The 23,102-nt window shown below is 45.4% G+C and overlaps 1 protein-coding gene across 8 annotated transcripts in view; it reads left to right on the top strand.

Moving 5' to 3' along the window:
• FRY (FRY microtubule binding protein) overlaps positions 1-19,305 on the top strand; it is a 645,836-nt gene extending 626,531 nt beyond the window's left edge. For 6 of the 8 annotated variants that reach the window (XM_075337351.1, XM_075337349.1, XM_075337345.1 and 3 more), the window contains 4 exons: positions 3,354-3,371; positions 8,403-8,513; positions 9,465-9,667; positions 17,823-19,305. In XM_075337351.1, coding sequence (XP_075193466.1) covers positions 3,354-3,371; positions 8,403-8,513; positions 9,465-9,667; positions 17,823-18,081 — 591 coding nt within the window. In that variant the 3' untranslated portion in view covers positions 18,082-19,305. The remainder of the gene's footprint in view (positions 1-3,353; positions 3,372-8,402; positions 8,514-9,464; positions 9,668-17,822) is intronic. The other 2 variants (XM_075337348.1, XM_075337350.1) reach the window with 1 other exon arrangement.
• Positions 19,306-23,102: the final 3,797 nt, after the last annotated feature.

The raw sequence follows: 23,102 nt of genomic DNA, 5'->3' as shown, positions 1-23,102 counted from the left end.
GTACTTCTATGTGTGTCTCTTTCTAAAATCTGAAGTTTTTGACCATCTTTTTTTTTCCATCCACTTTTGAGGAAAACATACACAAAATTGGGCTAAAGAGAAAGTTTGCAGATGGTATTAACTGTATCAGGTTTTCACATTGTTCCTAGGCGGCCAGCATGGGGATGACCTCACGGAAGGAAGGATTTGTGACTCATTTGGCACTTACTCCAGGAATTCCCCCAAAAACACGATTTGTATTAGCAGAAAACTCCTACACATGAAATTTAATAATTGAAAACATTTTGAAATGGGATAAAATAAAACTTTTTGAGAGAACTATCCAAAATGTGAAAATGATCTTCAAGAGTGGGGAGGTTCTCTCAAAAGAAGAGGGTAAAATACACAAAAAGATAGAGACATTGATAAGGTGTTAACGAATAATCTGTTTTAAAGGGTAGATATGTTCTCAAAAACAGTCCTCTAGTTAAAGTGTTGCCTGAATTACGTGATTGTGTTCAACTACGTCAAGCAGAATTGTGAATGCAGCTCTTGTTTAGAATACAGGCTATAAACCAGAACCTGTAGAATACAAGTGCCATTTATTCAGGGCTGTAGAGCTCAGTTACTTTTCAGTGGAGGTGGAAGAAATGCACAAACTCAAAATAAAAATAACAAAAAATTTGTGTTTTTATAAGGAGCTTGATATTTTTTTTTTGCGTGGTCATGATGAAAAGCCTCATTTTACTACTGTAAATTTGTTATTTCTAATTATTATACAAAAGCCATTTATGAAGGAGTAGGAGTCTCTTCGCAGAGAAATGGAGGAGACGGAAGTTTCTTACCGACTCTGATTTATTCACAAAGTTACTTGATTGTTTAATTCTTTATGGAAATTTGTGTTAAGAGGCAGATCGCTAAGTAGAAGCTAGCTAGGCTTTATTTCACCTCGGGTAAATATTAATTCACTGCCCTAGCCTTATGTTTAAAGAGTAAAAAAAAAGTGGCTTGTTGGGAATTCGGCACTGATGGCACACGCTCATGCTCCTGTAGTGCTCCAGTAGACCCTCCACACCAGTTATGCTCTGTTGTATGGCTGTCGCTTCTGACTACAGAACAGCAGATTCAATAACATTTTATTTTAGCATGTCCTTTAATAAGATGCTGAAAAACGCCATACCTAACCCATATATCTAGTGCCAAGGAAGTGATAATGCCTTATGCTTGGGTATGAATGTATTGTTCATACACAAAGCCATTACAGAGCTGTGTGCATTATTCCTAACAGAATAATGCAAAAACTTTGAAGAGACTTTTAGAACGTACTATTCACTTCATTAGTTAGATGTCTTTCCAACTAATACAAGATCTTGCAGCCTACCTCCCCAACAGCCTTTTTTTTTATTATTTGGGTTAAAAAAAATTCTATTAATTGAAAAAAAAGTGTCTCATTTTGGGAATTTATTGACTTGTGTGGCCGTTTCTGAGAGCATCATTCAATTGGGGTTATCCAGTTTAGGAAACTTATTTTCCAATACTGTATTTGTGAATTCTGAGTTAATGAAGGAAGAAATGGGGCCTATGTACAGGATCCTCCTCTCTCAGCCAGAGTGGAACGCAGTTGCAACGAGCATCACTGGCTCTGGAGGACCTGTCCTACATTAGGGCTTTTTCAGACGAGTGTATAACCAGTCTGTGTTCTGTACAAAATGGGTAGCTTACAGACAGCACATGCAAATCATTGTGGTAGTACACGTGAACAATTATACTTAGACCAATGGTCCGCATTTAAAAAAACGCAGCCTGCCCTATTTTGATCCATAGTTGTAAATTTGACCCAATCAGAAGTCAGTGGGTGCACAAAAACTAATCACACATGGGTTACCCTCCCAAAGGGAGCACAAAAACGAATCACACTTGGGTTTACCTTCCCAATGGGTGCACAAAAGCTAATAACACGTGGGTTACCCTCCCAATGGCTGCACAAAAACAAATCACACATGGGTTACCCTCCCAATGTTCCAAAAATGAATCCCACGTGGTAATCCCACGTGGATTAGCCTCCCAATGCGTGTACAAAATGAATTACACGTGGGTTACCTTCTCAATATTCCAAAAACGAATCACACGTGGGTTACCTTCTCAATATTCCAAAAACGAATCACACGTGGGTTACCTTCCCAATGGGTGCACAAAAACGAATCATATGTGGGTTACCTTCCCAATGGGTGCACAAAAACGAATCATATGTGGGTTACCTTCCCAATGGGTGCACAAAAACGAATCATATATGGGTTACCCTCTCAATATTCCAAAAACGAATCACACGTGGGTTACCTTCCCAATGCATGTCCTAAAAACAAATCACACTTTGGTTACCCAAAACGAATTACATGTATGTTACCTTCTCAATGGGTGCACAAAAACTAATCACACGTGGGTTACCCTCCCTCCGTATGCCATGCATTATTAACGGATCCATTACAATTAACAATGGAAAATGTATGTTAGCTTTTACGATATATAAAATCATACATATAAAAACCAGATGTGCAAAAGTGAAATATGGTGGATTAGAGATCGATGACAATCTTTTTGGGGGGCCAATTTTGCATACATTGATTTGAACCCAGCCTTACACAGCCAGCATTTGATTTAAATGGTCATTGCATAATACCTAACTTCTCCTGTGATGGTGCTCCACTTATTTCTCCATGTATTCGAATTGATCGTTGGGCATTATACCGTAGCAGGAGGATAAGTGGCCATAGTACCCTTTAACAAGCAGGGATTATCCAAATTGGGGAACCCTTTTACAGTTTATTGTTCCTTTCTGGGGGGTTTTATCTTGCTTTTGACTACAGAGACCTCGTCTCACATCCCATGCTTGTGCGACAAGTACTCGCCAATATAAGCTTATTAGACACAATGAAATAGAAGGAATTTAGCGCACTTATTTCTATTCCACAGATATTAATTTGCTGAGAATCTTATCCTTTTAACTCCGTACATAATACATGACCTGATCCTGAAACTGGTGTTTAATTCATTAATAAAAGAAGACGCAGACATGAAATTTTACAGTAATTTTCAATTTTACTGATCAGAGACTGTGGTAACGCATCATGTCACCAGTACACTGCCCAATGTCGCTGAATTCCAATGTTCCTCACTATACTTTTTTTACTAGCTTGTGTGACTGCCCTGCATGCTTTAGGTATAATATCATGTTTTTCAACCCCTCCAGTGGTTGAAAAATGACTGCTAGCGCTGCTTTATGTGAAGCTGTGCAGATGTGGGTTCTTTGTATTGCATGCACTGACGTGATGCTGTCCTCTCTTCTCCTCTTCTCTCACACCATGCTGTCTCACCAGCAAATGGAATCTCTTGCCGTAAGTCTCTTTTCTTTACTATTTTCTTTTCAAGATCATAATTTCATGTTTGTATAGATGTATAGTCCTATCCTATCATAACTGGAAATTTACCTGACCAGTCAATATTTTCTGAATCGCCTACCCCACAAAATCTTGCATATTATGGCGCCCAGCAGGATCTCGGGGGGTCTTCTTGTCTTATGGAGCCCAGCAGGATCTTAAGTGATCTACTTGTCTTATGGAACCCACTAGGATCTCAAGGGGTCTCCTTGTCTTATGGAGCCCACTAGGATCTCAAGGGGCTTCCTTGTCTTATGGAGCCCACTAGGATCTCAAGGGGTCTCCTTGTCTTATGGAGCCCACTAGGATCTCAAGGGGTCTCCTTGTCTTATGGAGCCCACTAGGATCTCAAGGGGCTTCCTTGTCTTATGGAGCCCACTAGGATCTCAAGGGGTCTCTTTTTTTTTTACGGAGTCCACTAGGATCTCAATGGGTCTCCTTGTCTTATGGAGCCCGCTAGGATCTCAAGGGGTTTCCTTGTCTTATGGAGCCCACTAGGACCTCAAGCGGTCTCTTTGTTTTGCAGAGTCCACTAGGATCTTTTGGAGGCCACAAATATCTCAAGGGGTCTCCTTGTCTTATGAAGCCCACTAGGACCCAAGTGGTCTCCTTGTCTTATGGAGCCCACTAGCATCTCAAGGTTTCTCCTTGTCTTTTCGTCTTGAATATGACATTGGAAAAATTTTGTTATAGATACCTAACACATGATATCCAGACAAGAGATTTGTCTTATTTCTATATAATTGTTAAATAGACGGCTCATAACAATGCCGTCTTGAGTGTCCAGCTCCAGGGGAACATTCAAGATATTTACACTGTGGACGTCCAGGAATGTATGATTTTGTGGATATTGCGTTTTATCACTTTAAGGCCACATGCACATGTTGAGTATTTGGTGAGTTTTTACCTCAGTATTTGTAAGTCATAACCAGGAGAGGAACGATCAGAGGAAAAGTATAATAGAAACACGGCACCACTTCTGTATTTATCACCCACTCCTGGTTTTAGCTTAAAAATACTGAGGTAAAAAACTCACTAAATCCTGAATGTGTGCACGTGGCCTAATACTAACTTTTATTCCAATTTAATGAATGTTTTATTGGCTACTGTTTGTTGGCTACTATTAACCCTAAGCAGTGTTCCCTAACCAGAGGATTGGAGGCCACAAACGGCTTTTTGAGCTCCTGCTTGTAGCTTTCTAACTGTTGGCAGGTCTAAGTACTATTGTGCTCTTCTAATTCCAGGAATGTCCTAATATTACAGAAACTTAGTACAAAGCTACATGACTGGCATTTCAAGGGAATATGTTATCAGTGAATAATGTTTTTGTTTTTTGGCAAGGTTTTTTTCCCCATGTCAAGAGCTGTAGTAACAAAAAAAATAACTTGGAATTTTTACACTGGCTACCAGTCTTAAAGGGGTTGTCCATATTTGGCATGAAAGTGTCCCGTCACCATGTGTCTGTAGACTTGTAAATCCTCACAGTGCACACATTGCGCGCTGTCAGGATTCTCCGGAGTGAGCGAGGCCTTACTCAATATGAGTGAAGTGAGTGTGGCTGTGCAAGTCTAGTTGGAATGTGGTTGGTCTTTTAAAATTTGTTAGACCTTGCTGAGTAGATACCAAGGTTAGAAATACTTCAGAGGCACACTTAAAGGATAGCTTAGATAGAGAGGGTGGTGGTGGGTACTCGGCAAATTGCATACCCTCTGTGTAATCTGGCCTTGAGCCAAATAATGGAAAAGGTTGGCCCATAACCAATATTTATCATGTACACACGAGATAGCTGATAAATGGAATTGTGCCAAAAGATTTACAGGACCTTGGTCTTGCAATCATATTAGTAGTCCATGGCTGCCGAAACAGTCCTGTGAACCTCCTACTTTGTGCGGTATATTCAGTGCCTTTTTCTAATTAGTAGGCCCTATTTTGTGATTATGTTGCTACGCAATACACGCATGCTCGACTGTAGTGATAAGTGTGTGATCCTTGTGGGATGCAGCTCGTGAGACATTCACCCATTAAGAGAACAGGGGTCCTAAATTCCCTTGTGTGAATGAAGATGTAATCACCACTCCTATAGATCATTACTGCTCCATTCATACGGGGGACAGTCAGACCTCCGTTCTCAGGATCCATAGGAGAGCATGTGGTCACTGGTTAGGTGATGAGCTGTTTATGGGGAGACTCTGGGGAGATTAGGATGTCATGCCTGATTTTGGAGTGCCAATCCTTTGCTCTCAGATAAAAAACACTCGGCAAGACCAGGTTTACAAAATCTAATCTGTTCTTGATCCATATCCAGACATCCAACTCAACATGAAAGATCTTGCTGTGGTGTTCAGTCTTCATGGTTAAATCATGCATTGATCATCAGAACAGACTAGAAATTACCATTCACCTATAAAGTCGGCTCTACTGACATATCTGTTTTTGGAAATCCCTGCAATGCGTGTGAAATAAAAGTTTTGGAACATTGTGTATTTTAAAACCTGCGCCTATCAGGAGAACTTATACTTTCTTTAAGGAGTACAATGACTGTGGATACTGAATATTCATGTTGGTCATTGTAAGATCAAATAAATCAATGTAAATCCCAAAGATTCAGCCTTAAAGGGAACCCGTCACCTAGAATATGCATTCTGACCTATCAGCAGATGCATGTGTGCCCTAATTACACCTCCCTATCAATCCCTGTGTTGTAAAATTGTATAATATGAAAGTAATAAAAAAATGTTTTATTACCTTCATATTTCGTATGTAAATAGCAGGGAATGTGGTCACAGGGGCGGCGCCTTGCCCTATGGACTTTTGCATATTTCCATGTTCTCACGCCCCTGTGGGCGTGATACCATGGAGAGACGTCCCCGTCGCTCATTCAATCCTGCGAGCATTGCAGCAGGCTTCGTTTCCGGGTGTTCAGTCGCCGGCTTCAGACGCGCACTGCGCATGCGGAGTGCGCGTCTGAAACTGACAAGAAGAACCCGGAAGAGAAGCCTGCCGCAATGCTCGCAGGATAGAATGAGCGATGGGGACATCGCTCCATGGTATCACGCCCACAGGGGCGTGATACCACGGAAATATGCAGACGTCCATAGGGCAAGGCGCCGCCCCTGTGACCACATTTCCTGCTATTTACATACGAAATATGAAGGTAATAAAACGTTTTTTATTACTTTCATATTATACAATTTTACAGCACAGGGATGGGTCGGGAGGTAATTAGGGTACACATGCGTCTGCTGATAAGTCAGAATGCATATTCTAGGTGACAGGTTCCCTTTAAGTGGGTCACTCATCTTACTAATTAAAGTGACTCTGTCACCAGGTTTTTGTTATGTAATCTGAGAGCAGCATGATATAAGAGCCAAGATCTTGATTTCAGTGATGTGTCACTTACTGGGCTGTGTGTTGTTTCAAAAAAATCAATGTTTTTTCAGCAGGCGACTGTCTTCTGTTTCCCAGTCATGCTGCTCTGTGTGACACCGCCTCCACCACTGATTAGCAGATTTCTCCGGACGCGGTACATCAGTAGTGTGGGCAGAGGTATTCAGGGCTCAGCATTCTGATCACTGCTAGATCTTCTACAGAGGAAACCGAGTGAATTAAAATGGCAGCATTCACACCAACACGTGTCACATCGCTGGAATCAGGCTCTCAGCCCCTATATCCTGTTGCTCTTAGATTACATATTGGCAAAATCCTAGGGAAAGATTCCCTTTAATATCTTGGCTCTTGTCAAGAGGTCAAGAGCTGAATGCTTTGAGAATCAGTAGTTTATATTGTATTCTTTAAAAATAAACATAAGGAAGTTGCAGATGAACGCTCCGTTTACATCTGCGTCTGGGAAATCTTATCCATTAAATAACTGATGTTACTAAAGCAGAGGGTCCTGATTGATTATTATGGGGTCTCTCTGGCTTCTGCTATGGCAGTTTTTGGAAGGGAAGCTAATCCTTCTATTCTGAAAAAAGGAAAACCATAGAAGCCCAGTTGGATCCGATAATACTCAATGGAGGCCTCTGCTTTCATTTACGCAGGATATGGACATGACTTATATTTTTGTGTTCATAGAACGGTAAAAATGATGTCTTGTGTTTTTGATGGATGCCCTCATAGACTTGAATCGCCATGTCTAATCTGCAACAACAGATAAGAATAGGGGATGTATAGAGTTTAAAGGGAATCTGTCAGCAGCTTTTTGCTCCCCTATCTGAGAGCAGCATAATGGAAAGACAGAGACCCTGATTCCAGCGATGTGTCACTTACTGAGCTGTTTGGTGTTATTTTGATAAAATTAATGTTTTCTCTGCAGTTATACAGAGCTCATGAATATCCTGGACTACCTGCAGCACACCAAGTAGTCTTCTAATGATAATCTACTGATGATTAAACAGTGGTTTTATCAAAACTACACTAAACAGCCCAGTAAGTGACACATCGCTGGAATCAGGGTCTCTGCACCCTACGATATGTTGCTCTCAGATTAGGTGGCAAAAACTTGGTGACAGATTCCCTTTAAGGAACAATTACACTGATTTATTTAAAAAAATGTTTTAAAGTTTTCATTAAACTCCTAAACATCACACGGATGAGAAAAACAGACGTGTGAACACGGCCTTAGATATTATTCGTTTCAGCACTGGTATCATTCTAAATGATTTGGATCTGTGATCCATGGTGGAGCCATCATTGAATGTCGTTCCTATATTGGCCTAAATGGTCTCAAGTGACACATATAGTGACTAGAGAAATTCCGCAATCCAAGGGTAAATACTAAGAAAAATATCAGTATAGATCGAAATTGTAGAACATTTCAGAAGGGAAAGATGCTCCACAAAGATATTGTATAGAATATATAAACCTGGTAATTAATGTCACCTTCCCTGGTGGTATCTCTGGTTTTCATTATGTTGTACGAGACCTACTGGGTTGTGCAGGGAATGATGTTCTGATTCCTAACACGACCCTTTCTCTGTTCATTTGCAGCAATTGGAACTCTGTCAAAGGTTGTATAAGCTTCACTTCCAGCTGCTATTGCTTTTTCAGTCTTATTGTAAACTAATTGGACAAGTCCACGAAGTCAGCTCCATGCCGGAGGTACGTCAGTTCCATTTTCTCACATATTGATTTTATTCACTTATATAGCGCCGTTAATTCCATTGCGTTTTACAGATTTCCGGCATCTCTGTCCCCATTGGGGCTCACCATCTAGGTTTCCTATCAGTATGTTTTTGGAGTATGGGAGGAAACCGGAGAATCCGGCGGAAACCCACAGAGAAAACATGCAAACTTGTTACGGATGTTGTCTTGGTGGGATTTAAAGGGAATCTCTCAGGTGCAACATGTCCCAGAACCACGAGCAGTTCTGGGTGCATATTACTAATCCCTGCCTAACCATCCCTGTATACACTAGCATATACAAAGATCTTTAGAAAAAGTATTTCTAAAGATCTTTTATCTTATGCTAATGAGCGCAGGGACTAGTCCCAAGGACGTTCTATCCCCCGACTAGTCCGCCCTCTTAGGATGTTAGAACGACCACAGGGGTGTAGTAATCTGCTATTAAATGCAGCATCACCCGCGGTGATGCGTGTACCTGTGTTCGCTATGACCGTGCTTCTGAATGCCTGGCATTTCCAGTCATGCGCAGTATGAAGCCGGGTGTACACGTCCCAGCTTCAGAGAGGTCTACTGTGCGTGACTGGAAGTACCGGGCATTCAGAAGAATGGTCACAGCGAACACAGGTACGCGCAGCACCACTGGTGATGCTGCATTGAGTAAAGTCAAACATTCGGATTGTGTCAGAACAGCTGCACCCAATAATCTAAGTGATACACTGCTTGATTCAGGTTCTCTTTGCCTACATCATGCTGCTCTCAGATGAGGTAGCAAAAATCTGTGGACAGATTCCCTTTAAAGACATTCTCTACTTCTGCAGTTACTTATACACCAGTACAGTGGAAACCGGAATGGTTGAAGTGTCAGAAAGTAATGTGCATATATTATAAAATGAGTGATTTCCTCCCTGTGATTTCTTCTTCCTTCAGTTACTTAACATGTCAAGAGAGCTGAATGAGCTGAAGAAGAACTTAAAGGAGGCAAGTTTATACATTGCTGCAGAGTCCCTCAATATGGATTCTGCACCATACGAGCCAACGTTCAGCTCCACAGAGTTCGCCATACAGTCCATGCTGGAGTGTCTAAAGAACAACGAGCTGGGGAAGGCAATACGTCAGATCCGCAATTGCAGGTGAGTCGGCGTGTACCCTCCATACTAACTCAAGAGATCATTGGGATCCATTTCAAAATGGATTTGTCGTATATCAGTCATGGATCTGTTATGAATAGAACAATAAGGCTAGTGTGAACGGAAGCTAAATGACGGAAAGGATTCATAAAGCAACATTTTATATAGAAATTGATTCTTATACTTGTAAAATATATTTCCACACAAGCTAAATAGAGGCTTAGAGAGTGGAATGCTAGTTTTTTAGGTCTAAAGGGTGCTTTACACGCTGCAATGTCTGTTGTGCGTCACGGGCAAATCGCTGCCCGTGGCGCACAACATCGCTTACACCCGTCACATGGACTTACCTTCCCTGCGACGTCGCTGAGGCCGGCAAACCGCCTTTTTTCTAAGGGAGCGGGTCGTGCGGCGTCACAGAGATGTCACACGGCAGCCGTCCAATAGAAGCGGAGGGGCGGAGATGAGCGGAACGAACATCCCGCCCACCTCCTTCCTTCCTCATTGCCGGCGGCCGCAGGTACGGTGATGTTCCTCGTTCCTGCGGTGTCACATATAGCGATTTGTGCTGCCGCAGGAACGACGAACGACCTCGCTACTGACAAGACAACGATTTTTTGTAAATGAACGACGTATCACAGACCAACGATTTTTGCCTCTTTCTTCATCGTTCCTTATGGGAGACCCAGACCATGGGTGTATAGCTTCTGCCTCCGGAGGACACACAAAGTACTACACTAAAAAGTGTAGCTCCTCCCTCCGAGCATATACACCCCCTGGATGACCAAATCTAGCCAGTTCAATGCTTTGTGTTCAGGAGGATCACACATGCATTTTCATCTGATTTTTGATTTTAAAGAGTTGGAAGAAAAGCGGGTCCAAGCTGGACCCCCGGCATGTCCCTTCTCACCCCACTGTGTCGGCGGTGCTGTTAAGGTTGATTTCAAGGCTGGAGCCTTTACATGCCGTGCTCCTTCACCATCCCTCGGGCTCTGGCTTGAAGTGGGAGCCAGCACGGTTCTCACTGCTTTGCAGGAGACCGGTCTCCATCCGCAGCCCTTTCAGGACCCTGCCGGACGGAGCACTCATCCCTCAGGGACCTAGCCCTGCGTCTCTCAAGCTAAGTATTGAGACGTTATTGTCAGAGGGTCCCTTGCATTTTTTATTGTTGGGGAGAGTGTGTTAGTTATTTTGGTGACATTTCCGGCCGGTTCTCTGGGTTTCCCCTGAGAACCGCGCCGAGGGTGCCTGCTCGCCGGCCGCACTGTAAAATTTAGTCCCCGGCTTCAGCTGCGGCCTACTTTCGGTTTCACTGCCCCTGCATGTCAGTCAGGCAGAGGGACAGTGCGGCGCCGCCCACCGGCCGTTCAGCAGAGGGAAGGACACTCCTCTCTGAGGAGATGTTTCCCTCCCCTGTATATCCCCTTGGCCCTCCAGTTCCCGCTCTTGGACTAGGCCCCGCCCCCCCTCCTCACTCCGGTGCCATTTTATCAGCGTTCTCACACTGATCGGCGCTGGCTGCTGCATCTCTGCAACCTGTCTGGGGGTCCGAGCTGTGGGATCCGGAGGGCACACAAATCGGTCTGGTAAGCCACAACCTCTGGTTGTGGACTTTATTATACACTCTCTGGGGGTCATTCTGAAGGAGTGTGTTCTTACTGCAGAGCCCCCACCTCAGCAGCATGTCTCACACTAGGAGCAAGGCTGCAAGGCTGTACTCAATATGCACTGCATGTAAGCTCGTACTGCCTGAACCGAGCACATATCCTCATTGTGATGCCTGCTCTAACATGGTGGTGCCTCAGCCTGGAGTCTCCCCAGTGGTCCCTCAGGCTGCTCCGGCCCCGGTGGCTGAACCCCCGGCTTGGGTAGAATTGTTTACTAAGTCTATCTCCCAGTCCTTTGCTGACTCCATGGGAGAGCTGTCCCGGACTCTGCTGAGCATGCATCAGCCCCCTTCACAGGGTGCCTCTGCTGCTTCGGCTCGCTCTCCAGAGCTCACAGAGGATTCTTCATCTGCTCCCAGACCCCGTCCTCCTAAAAGGAAACGCAGGGACCCCTCTCCTTCCTCGTCCCGCGGCTCCGATTCACGAGCCGATTCGCAGGACGAGGAGGATGTCTTTACTGGGGAATCGGACGCTACCTCTATGTGCCCCATTGATCTGACTGAGGGGGATACAGATGTTAGTGATTTGATTGCGTCCATTAATACTGTTCTGGACCTCAATCCGCCAGTATCAGAGGAGCAACCCTCTCTGGCAGAAAAGCACCAGTTTACCTTGCCTAAGAGACCAAGGAGTGTGTTCTTTAACCACTCCAGTTTTCAGACCACTGTGTCCAAGCCCAGAGCCTGTCCTGACAAACGCTTTCCTAAGCGTGGTTCTGATGACCGTTTTCCTTTTCCACCAGAGGTGGTCAAGGAGTGGGCTCTCTCACCAAAGGTGGACCCTCCGGTGTCTAGACTCTCAGCCCGGACAGTTGTATCTGTGGCTGATGGCACCTCACTCAAGGATCCCACTGACCGCCAGGTTGACCTCCTGGCCAAGTCTGTCTATGAGGCGACAGGGGCCTCGTTCTCCCCATCTTTTGCAGCAGTGTGGGCTCTCAAAGCCATCTCTGCTTCTCTGGAGGAGATGCATACCCTCACTAGGGACTCTATGCCTGAATTGGTTGCTTTAACTTCCCAGGCTTCAGCCTTTTCAGCCTACGCCATGTCTGCCATGCTGGAGGCCTCTCACCGCACTGCGGTGGCCTCCGCCAATTCCCTCGCTATCCGCAGGATCTTGTGGCTTCGAGAGTGGAAAGCAGACGCTTCCTCAAAGAAGTACCTTGCTGGGCTCCCATTTGCTGGGTCCAGGCTGTTCGGTGAACAGCTGGATGAAATTATTAAGGAGGCTACTGGCGGGAAGAGTACTTCCTTGCCACAGACTAAACCCAGGAAACCTGTCCAGGGCAGGAACCAGTCGAGGTTTCGTTCCTTTCGTTCCTCTAACTGGTCATCCTCTAAGCCCTCGGCCTCGTCCACTAACTCGGCCAAGGACCAGAAGCCCACCTGGCGCAAGAAGCCGCATCCACAAGGGTCCGCAGGAGCTGCTGCCACCAAGGCAGCCTCCTCTTGACTATCTGGCCGAGCCAGCAACGTCCTTGGTCGGTGGCAGGCTCTCCCACTTTGGCGACGTGTGGTTTCAACACGTCTCCGACCAGTGGGTGCGGGATATCCTCTCCCACGGCTACAGGATAGAGTTCTCTTCCAGCCCGCCAAACAGATTATTTCTGTCAACTCCCCCCTGCTCCAAGGCCGCCGCCTTCTCTCAGGCCGTGGCATCCTTGCAGGCCAGCGGAGTAATTGTACCGGTTCTCGCCCGGGAACGGTTCAGAGGTTTCTACTCAAATCTCTTCCTAGTCCCCAAAAAGGACGGTTCCTTCCGGCCCATCCTGGATCTCAAGCTTCTCAACAAGCATGTTCAGGTGCGGCATTTTCGCATGGAGTCTCTGGGATCAGTCATTGCCTCAATGACCCAAGGAGATTTCCTGGCATCCATCGACATCAGAGATGCCTATCTGCATGTGCCAATTGCAGTTTCACACCAGCGTTGGCTACGTTTTGCAATCGGAGAGGAACATTTCCAATTCGTGGCTCTCCCCTTCGGGTTAGCCACGGCCCCTCGAGTATTCACCAAGGTCATGGCAGCAGTGGTTGCGGTCCTGCACCTCCAGGGGTTGGCAGTAATTCCTTACCTGGACGACCTTCTTGTCAAGGCTTCATCCAGCGCAGACTGTCAGCGGAGTGTCTCGCTCACTCTCGCCACTCTTGTTCAATTCGGGTGGCTTGTCAATCTGCCCAAGTCCACTCTGACCCCGACCCAAAAACTCACGTACCTAGGGATGCAATTCGAAACTCTGCCGGCACTTGTCAAGCTGCCCTTAGTCAAACAGCAGTCCCTCCATCTGGCGGTGCGCTCTCTGTTGAGGCCCCGCCGTCACTCCATCAGGCACCTTATGCAGGTGCTGGGTCAGATGGTGGCGTCAATGAAAGCGGTTCCCTTTGCCCAGTTCCATCTGCGTCCTCTGCAGCTGGACATTCTCCGCTGTTGGGACAAGCGGATTTCTTCCTTGCACAGGTTGGTGGCTCTGTCGCCACAAGCCAGGAGCTCTCTTCAGTGGTGGCTTCGGCCTCTCTCTCTGTCTCAGGGACGCTCCTTTCTGACCCCGTCCTGGGTGATCCTCACCACGGATGCCAGTCTTTCCGGCTGGGGAGCAGTATTTCTCCACCACCGAGCACAGGGCATTTGCACTCCGTCCGAATCAGTCCTCTCGATCAATGTGCTGGAAATCAGAGCTGTGCTCCTAGCTCTCGTAGCCTTTCACCACCTGTTGGCGGGCAAGCACATTCGAGTCCAGTCAGACAACGGCACAGCAGTTGCCTACATCAATCACCAGGGCGGGACTCGCAGCCGCCTGGCAATGTTGGAGGTTCAACGCATCCTGCAGTGGACGGAGGACTCAAAGTCCATCATATCCGCAGTCCATATCCCAGGCGTGGAAAACTGGGAGGCAGATTATCTCAGCCGTCAAACCGTGGACAGCGGCGAGTGGGCTCTGCATCAGGCAGTGTTCCGGTCGATCTGCCGCAAGTGGGGCACTCCGGAAGTGGATCTAATGGCATCCCGGCACAACAACAAGGTCCCGGTTTACGTGGCTCGCTCCCACGATCCTCAGGCCTTTGCAGCGGACGCGCTGGTTCAGGATTGGTCCCAGTTTCGTCTGGCTTACGTGTTTCCCCCTCTAGCTCTCTTGCCCAGAGTCCTGCGCAAGATCAGAATGGAGGGCCGTCGGGTCATACTCATCGCCCCAGACTGGCCCAGGCGAGCTTGGTACCCAGACCTGCTCCGTCTGTCCGTAGAGGTGCCGTGGCGTCTCCCGGACCGCCCAGACCTTCTCTCTCAAGGTCCGTTTTTCCGCCAGAATTCTACGGCTCTCAGATTGACGGCGTGGCTCTTGAATCCTGGATCCTGACGGCTTCCGGCATTCCTCCCGAAGTCATCTCCACTATGACTCAGGCTCTGAAGTCTTCCTCGGCAAAAATTTACCACAGGACTTGGAGAATTTTCCTGTCCTGGTGTCGTTCTTCCGGCCATGCTCCTTGGCCTTTTTCCTTGCCAACCATCCTGTCCTTTCTACAGTCCGGTCTGCAGCTAGGACTATCCCTCAATTCTCTTAAGGGACAGGTCTCGGCTCTGTCAGTGTTCTTTCAACGGCGTATCGCCCGACTGGCTCAGGTGCGCACCTTCATGCAGGGCGCATCTCACATCATTCCACCTTACCGGCGGCCTTTGGATCCCTGGGACCTTAATCTGGTCCTCACGGCCTTACAGAAACCCCCCTTTGAGCCTCTTAGGGAAGTTTCTTTGTTTCGACTTTCACAGAAAGTCGTCTTTCTGGTGGCCATAACTTCTCTCAGGAGAGTCTCTGATTTGGCCGCGCTCTCTTCGGAGTCACCTTTTTTTGTTTTTCACCAAGACAAGGTAGTTCTCTGTCTGACTCCGGACTTTCTTCCTAAGGTGGTGTCTCCTTTCCACCTTAACCAGGACATTTCATTGCCTTCCCTTTGTCCGGCCCCTGTTCATCGCTTTGAGAAAGCGTTGCATACTTTAGATCTGGTGCGGGCGCTCCGGATCTATGTGTCACGCACCACCGCTCTTAGGCGGTGCACCTCTCTTTTTGTGCTGACCACAGGTCAGCGCAAGGGTCTCTCGGCTTCTAAACCGACCCTAGCTCGTTGGATTAGGTCGGCCATATCCGATGCCTACCAGAGTACTCAGGTGCCTCCCCCGCCGGGGATCAAGGCACACTCGACCAGAGCTGTCGGTGCCTCTTGGGCTTTCAGGCACCAGGCTACGGCTCAGCAGGTCTGTCAGGCTGCCACTTGGTCTAGTCTGCACACCTTTTCAAAGCACTACCAAGTGCATGCTCATGCTTCGGCAGATGCGAGCTTGGGCAGACGCATCCTTCAGGCGGCTGTCGCCCATTTGTGAAGTTAGGTTTTGCCTACTTCTCAGTTTTCTGTTTATTTCCCACCCATGGACTGCTTTGAGACGTCCCATGGTCTGGGTCTCCCATAAGGAACGATGAAGAAAAAGAGAATTTTGTTTACTTACCGTAAATTCTTTTTCTTATAGTTCCGACATGGGAGACCCAGCACCCTCCCTGTTGCCTGTTGGCAATTTTCTTGTTCCGTGTGTTTTCACCGGCTGTTGTTGTAGTCAGAGGTTCCGGTTGTTCCGGGTTTTGCTCTGTCTCTACTTGTGGGTGGATGTCCTCCTTCAGCTTTTGCACTAAACTGGCTAGATTTGGTCATCCAGGGGGTGTATATGCTTGGAGGGAGGAGCTACACTTTTTAGTGTAGTACTTTGTGTGTCCTCCGGAGGCAGAAGCTATACACCCATGGTCTGGGTCTCCCATGTCGAAACTATAAGAAAAAGAATTTACGGTAAGTAAACAAAATTCTCTTTTTTGTGATCGTTTAAGTTCGCTCCTTGGTGTCACACTCTGCAATGTCGCTAACTGCACCGGATGTGTGTCACAAACACCGCGACCCCGACGATATATCGTTAGCAATGTCGCAGCGTGTAAATGGCCTTTAAGTATACTCATGGGGCCTGATTCATTTTTCCATTTGCGCCTATTTTTTATAGATATCATTTTTTTTTTCCTTCTAACGGATGATTACAGGACATGTGAATTCAGCCATATACTTTCCTTTCGATAATATGATAGTAGATGAGAATGATCAGGTCATGGCAGATTCCACCATCAAAAACAGCTGATTGCTGTGGGTCTCCATCTGCCGCTTCCCACATTGAGTCATCCCCTTCAGACATAGAGTAACCACGGTTTTAATTTTTATTTTATAAATTAATAGTATACACGAAAATAAGCAACCTTGTAATATATCTTATTAGAAAAAAAAATGCTGCTTTATCCTCCTGAACTAATTAACTCTCAATTCATGGTAACATCTGTAACGCCTGTGTTTAGTGAAAAGTGATGTTCACATTACTGAGATGGGGATGGCAGCTTGTTGTGTTTAAAATCCTATGGATGAGGAGGAATCCTGGCAAACAGACATTCTGCTGAAACTACACTTCTCCATAGAACATGATGAGCACCAACTGCCATCTCCCATCTCCGTAATAGAAATATATGTAATTACTGAAGACTGATGTTGCCCGTGAATTGAGAATGAAAGATCAGTCCATGAGGGAAAAGAAGCAAATTTCTCTGATATATTACACTGGTTTTTTATATTTCAATTGTTATTGATGTCTAAAACGCTCAATTTAAACAATGGTTACTGTTTAGGACCACCAATTATTGGGAGAACAGGTGCCCCATGAATTCCTGTTCCACCAGGTGAGATGATGGGTGATAGTTTTACCCAGGCACAGAATAGATGTCGAGCTGTCTGCTTGGCTTTCTCCATTTCAAAGAGGGAAGATTTGGAAATGGCCATAACTCCTTGTAACATTTGGAATAGGAAAAATCTCGTTGACTCCTAATCAGTGATGAGCGGGCAGTACCATAGTCAGGTGCTTGGTACTCCTATCAAGTGATGAGCGAGCACTACCATGCTCAGTACTCGTAACTAGTGATGGTTGGGCACTACCGTGCTCGGGTGCTCAGTACTCGTAACTAGTGATGATCGATCACTACCATGCTCTGGTGCTCAGTACTCGTAATTAGTGATGATCGAGCACTACCATCCTGGGTGCTCAGTACCTCTAACTAGTGATGAACGAGCACTACCATGCTCAGTACTCGTAACTAGTGATGAGTGGGCACTACCATGCTCGGCTGCTCAGTACTCGTGATGAGCAGTCGGATGCCTGGATGGGCTTGCGTTGTGTCCCAAGTGAAATGGAAATCAATGGGGAATTGACTGCATTTTTCCAGAAGATCTTCTGCTCGAATTCTCCATTAACTTCCATTATACTCACTACATGAGTTGCGCCTGTCCGAGCGTCTGACTGCTCGTTACGAGTACCAAGCACTCGAGCATAGCAGTGCTCACTCATCACTACTCCTAACCTGTTAGTGTTGTCGTGTTCATGTGTTACATCACTGAATAATGTGTTGCTCCTCTATACCTTTTGTGTTTCAGGAAACTGTGGCCTAATGACATATTTGGTAGCAATGCTGACGATGAAGTGCAAACACTACTGAACATTTACTTCCGACACCAGACACTTGGACAGACCGGCACATATGCCCTGGTTGGCTCCAATCAAAACTTAACAGATATCTGCACCAAGCTCATGGACCTTAACATGGAGATCCGAGAGATGATTCGCCGTGCTCAGAACTACCGCGTCGTCTCAACTTACCTCCCTGACTCCAACGTTTCTGGCACTAGTCTCTGACAAGAAGCCGGCATCTATCTTCTCTCCTGAACTGGAGGTGCTGCCCTGTTGGACTGAGGTCGCTCAGTATCTACTCCATATTGGGAAGACTCCGTCACACTGTTACCATTCCTGCTAACCTTAGGCCAGTAAACCGAGCAAAGCGGACAGATGAAGGCATCTGCAGCAATAGCGGATAAGAATAGAGGTGTCCAGTGATAACGCAACAGCTCGGGTAGACCTTTTACCCCCAAGCATTCGGAAGCGCTGTTATGCTTTATATCACTACTAAAGAAGTGACTTCCATTGTGTACCAAAGCCTGTTATACCGAATCATACTTCCTTTCTATAAACCTTAGGATGGCAAAAGTGCAATGTTTCACAAAATAATATATATAAATACATATAGTCTATTTTTTGTTGCTCTTAATAAACTTCTCAGATACTTTTTAATTTGTCAATGAACAGTCAACAGGCAGAATGAGGCTGGCCGAAGAAGAGTACTGGATATCATGACTGGTCAATAGCTGAGAGCCTGTGGATGCGAAGGCGGATTGAGAGCAGACTACAATTATGTTGTACACTGTAATTTGGAGAATTACTGTATTTCACGCTGCTACGACGGACATTTCCTAGAATTGCTAGGCTGCTGTGATAATTGTACTTGATCATAGTCGAGAACTGTTCCAGATCACCCCTGATTTTGATATAGGCCATTTTAATTTTTAAGGATTTTGGCTTCTTTTTATTAAACAGATTTGCTTTTTTTTTTTTTTTTTTGACTATTTATTCAATGAGAAAGAAGGCTGATATGACTTGACTCCCATATTGAAAGTGGAAGTTTGAAGAACGACGACATCTTTTTCATCTGTCTCGCATGCATTTTTCGCTTTTATTTAATGTATATTTGGACAATAAGTTGTTGCATTGAAGAGTTCTAGGTTTTCTTTTATTTTTTTTTCTTAAATTGAAAAAGCTTTTTTTGATTTATTATATGCATATTATATTAATATATATATATACATTGGTATATATGTATGACATTTTCCTTCTTGGAATTTCTGCTGTCGAGTGTGAATTGAATCGCATGAAATTCTTTTGCACATCTTGAGTCATTTCCATTCACGCATAATCTATGTAACTTATTCACCCTGTACATAATACTGACAGTTTTGTGAAGTAATTAAGATTATTTTTGTTGAGTACATTCACTGAAATATATGATAAAGTTGTTCAGACACTAAACGGATGCTGAAGTAATTTCATGTACTTTCACTGGTTAATTGCTGTCAAAGTTAGACTAATATATATATATACTAGATGGTGACCCGATTCTAACACATCGGGTATTCTAGAACTTATTCTGTAGTTAATGTATGATTTTTAACTCCATGCTGGTATGTGCCCCCATCGTCGTGTAGCCACCATCCTGACATGTGCCCCCATTGTGCTATAGGTAGGATCCTGGTCTGTGTCCCTTTCGGGGATAGTCTCCATCCTTGTATGGCCCCCATCCTGGTTTGTGGGTTGATGCTGGTATGTGGCCCCATCGTGGTATAGGCAGGATCCTTGTGTATGCAGCATCCTGGTCTGTGTCCCATCCGGGTATAGTCTCCATCCTTGTATGGCCCCCATCCTGGTATGTGGGTTGATGCTGGTATGTGGCCCCATCGTGGTATAGGCAGGATCCTTGTGTATGCAGCATCCTGGTCTGTGTCCCATCCTGGTATAGTCTCCATCCTTGTATGTCTGTGTAGGGCGGTGTTTGTGTTGCACGGTGTGTGTGTGTGTGTGTGTATTGCGTTCTGTGTGTGTTGTGGTGCGTATGTGGGGCAGTGTGTGTGTGTTGTGGGGGTGTGTGTTTTGTGCGGTGTGTATGTATTTGTCTGTGGGCCGCGATGTGTGTGTAAGGGCATGTGATTGTGGGGCGATGTGTGTGTGTGCGCGCCCGTGTGTGGGTGGTTGTGTGTGTGTGTGTGTGCGCGTGTGGTGGTTTGTGTGTGCCAGTGTGTGTGTGTGTTTCTGTTGGGCTGTGTGGGAGTCGTTGTGTGTGTGTGTGTGTGTGTGTGTGTGTGTGTGTGTGTGTGTGTCTTCATTTCCCGCTGGCCATGAATAGTAATGATTGGCTCATGAGCACTCCAGGATGCAGCTCTCCCACTAACCACGGATGAATGCAGGGGAAGCACATGGCTACTTAAATATTAACACTGCAGTGAATGTTAAGTAGCCGCTCATGAATAGTAAAGAGCGGCTCATGAATAGTAATGAGCGGCTTGTTAACATTTACAGCAGTGTTAATATTTAAGTAGCCATGTGCTTCCCCTGCATTTATCGTTGGTTAGTGGGAGAGCTGCGTCCCGGAGTGCTGGGTTCCTAGCGCGCCGCAGCTGCGTCTCCTCCTGTCCCCATCCCTCTGTGTGTCTCTGTTGCGTGGGGAAGCCCTGCGATGCTGCAGCTGCGTCTCCTCCTGTCCCCATCCCCCTATGTGTCTCTTTGGCGCGGGGAAGCCCTGCGATGCCGCAGCTACGTCTCCTCCGGTCCCCGTCCCTCTGTGGCGTAGTTGGGTCACTGACCTGCGCTTTGGGGCCTCCTGTGGGTCGGGGCTTACTGTGCTCCGTCGCGTCGGGTGTAGGGAGCTTCCATGGCGGTGTCCCTTGTACCTGTCCGCCCGCTGCGTCATGGCGTTGTCAGGGTTTCGGCGAGTGGGCATGTCCTAATTGAGCGGTCGTTGCTGCTGATTGGATGTGGGTAAAGAAAGGTGTGGGTGTGCGGGAGATGAGATGCAGGGCTGCTGCTGATTAGGTGAGATGAAGTGAGGGATGGGTGTGGGGGGAGTGTCGGCCTTTTGGAGCTGTGTGGGCGTGGTTTAGGCGGTTTCAGGTTATGACGTCATTTCTTGGACAGAGACAGAATAGGGCAATTATATAGATATAGATATATATAGAGATATATAAATATCTATATATCTATATGTGTATATACATATTGTCTTTAATAAATACAATTGGCCTCTTCGTTAAGAATACACCCTAATACAAATTACATACCTGTCGGAAACACATACAATCGGTTGACGGCATCTCCCCCAACTGCTCCATACAGGAATGCCCGGCAAGCTTATCTCGTGCAGAACTAATGGACTGGCCATTGACACAGTTGGATTCTTCTCTCTCTCTCTCTCCAACTGCATCTGTTGGGGATGAATCAAGAGCCCCCATACACATTATACCACCAGCCAAATTGGTGGGTGAGTTTGGACGGCTTTAGTCTGTGTGTGGAGTCTAAAAAGTTCCAGGTCTTTATTCCTACCTCTTGAAAGTAGCAATTGTATGCAACCCTTTAAAATATAACTGTCACCAGGTCAATAGTGGGCAGTTTTTGCTCTCATGTTGGTCCCGTTGCTCCCTTTACCATTGTTTTGTCCTTTAAATCTAGTATTTGGATCCCAATATACTGGACTTTTCATTTAGTGCTAATTATTATGGTTTTTACAAGAGGGTGTGGTTGGTAGGATTCTCTGGGGGCAAGTATTTATGCTTCTCTAAATTATTACTTTGTAAGAGATGTCCCCTTGGTAGAGACTAATGATAAGTGAGCACTACCATGCTCAGTACTCGTAACTAGTGATGAGTGAGCACTAGCATGCTTGGGTTCTTGGCACTCGGAACTACTGGTAGTGATGAGCGAGCACTACCATATTCGGGTGGTCACTACTCGTAATCTCAAGGGAGAAATTTTGTTGAAGATAGCTAATGGTATCTTCATACAGGGTATCCAGAGACCGGTGCCGTATTAGCTGTATATCAGTGCCGATATTAATGAATCAGACAATGATCACACAAGACATATTCTCTCCTTGAGCCAGCGTCTCCAACTGTAACTCGTGGATTGGATAGATTCAGTTATACAGAATGCATCATTGACCTTTGGACTAAAACAGGGAGGATTTCACTCCCCAGTTTTTCCCAGCATGTTATGAAATACATCTCTGTTCATTATACATTCTTTTTTTGTGAAACTACTGATAACACTTTTACTCATCATTATAAAAACTTTCATTATTTGTACATCTGTTCACTTATTCTTGGTAACCCCTTCATAACTATACAGCTTAAAATCATATTATGAATCTGTGCGATTGCTATATAGACACACTGATAATTATGCAACTACATCTATATTTTGATTTTTTTACATACACAGATAATCTTATTACGTTAGAACAAACAAGCTATAGCTCAGGCCACCTCCACAGTAACTAGTGATGAGTGAACACTACCATGCTCGGGTGCTCGGTACTTTTAATGAGCAGTTGGATGCTCAGATGGACAAGACTCAAACCACCCAAGTATAATTGTTGTCAAAGGGAACTCTAGCATTTTTCAAAAACATTTCCCGAAAAATACTTGAGTTCCCAATTGACTTCCATTACACAGGAGTGCTCGAGTCATGCCCATCTGATCATCAGTCGCTTGTTATGAGTACAGAACACCCTAGCATGGTGGTGCTCACTCATCACCAGTAAAGACCATAAAAAGTAGCACTAAATAAAAAGACCTGGACAATTTATGCAAGGGGCAAGGGTAAAATTTGATAATGTCTGACTTGGTGACAGATCATCAGTCTTGCCATTTTAGAACATAGACTACTACTTTAAAGGTTCTTGCCCCTCATCAGTATAAACAGGTATTTGCACATGGAGATTTATATCTGAAGTGATGTGACAAAGCTATTTAACACTAGAAGTCCCAGAGAGGGGTCATTTAACATTTCTACCTTTGGAACCCAGAGACGGGTCGAATGACCTGAAGGATTTTAGCTAACATCATATAATCACCGTCTTTTGTTCTGTAATTAAGGCCATTACAATCGCACCACAGGAGGTTGTTGGTTTCCATTGAGTTTAGCCATTTAGTTTCTAGTTAGTTCTATTCAGTTTATTGTATGTCATTTGACCCTCTTTCGGGACGTCAGGGGGGAGCTGGAAATTTCTGGGACTTCTAGTGTTAAAGGGTCGATATTGACTTAGAGAAACTAAAAGT

Source organism: Anomaloglossus baeobatrachus, chromosome 2 (assembly GCF_048569485.1).
Source record: "Anomaloglossus baeobatrachus isolate aAnoBae1 chromosome 2, aAnoBae1.hap1, whole genome shotgun sequence".
NCBI lineage: Eukaryota > Metazoa > Chordata > Amphibia > Anura > Aromobatidae > Anomaloglossus > Anomaloglossus baeobatrachus.
The sequence above is the reverse complement of the archived record's forward strand: the minus strand, read 5'-3'. Positions and strand labels throughout refer to the sequence as shown.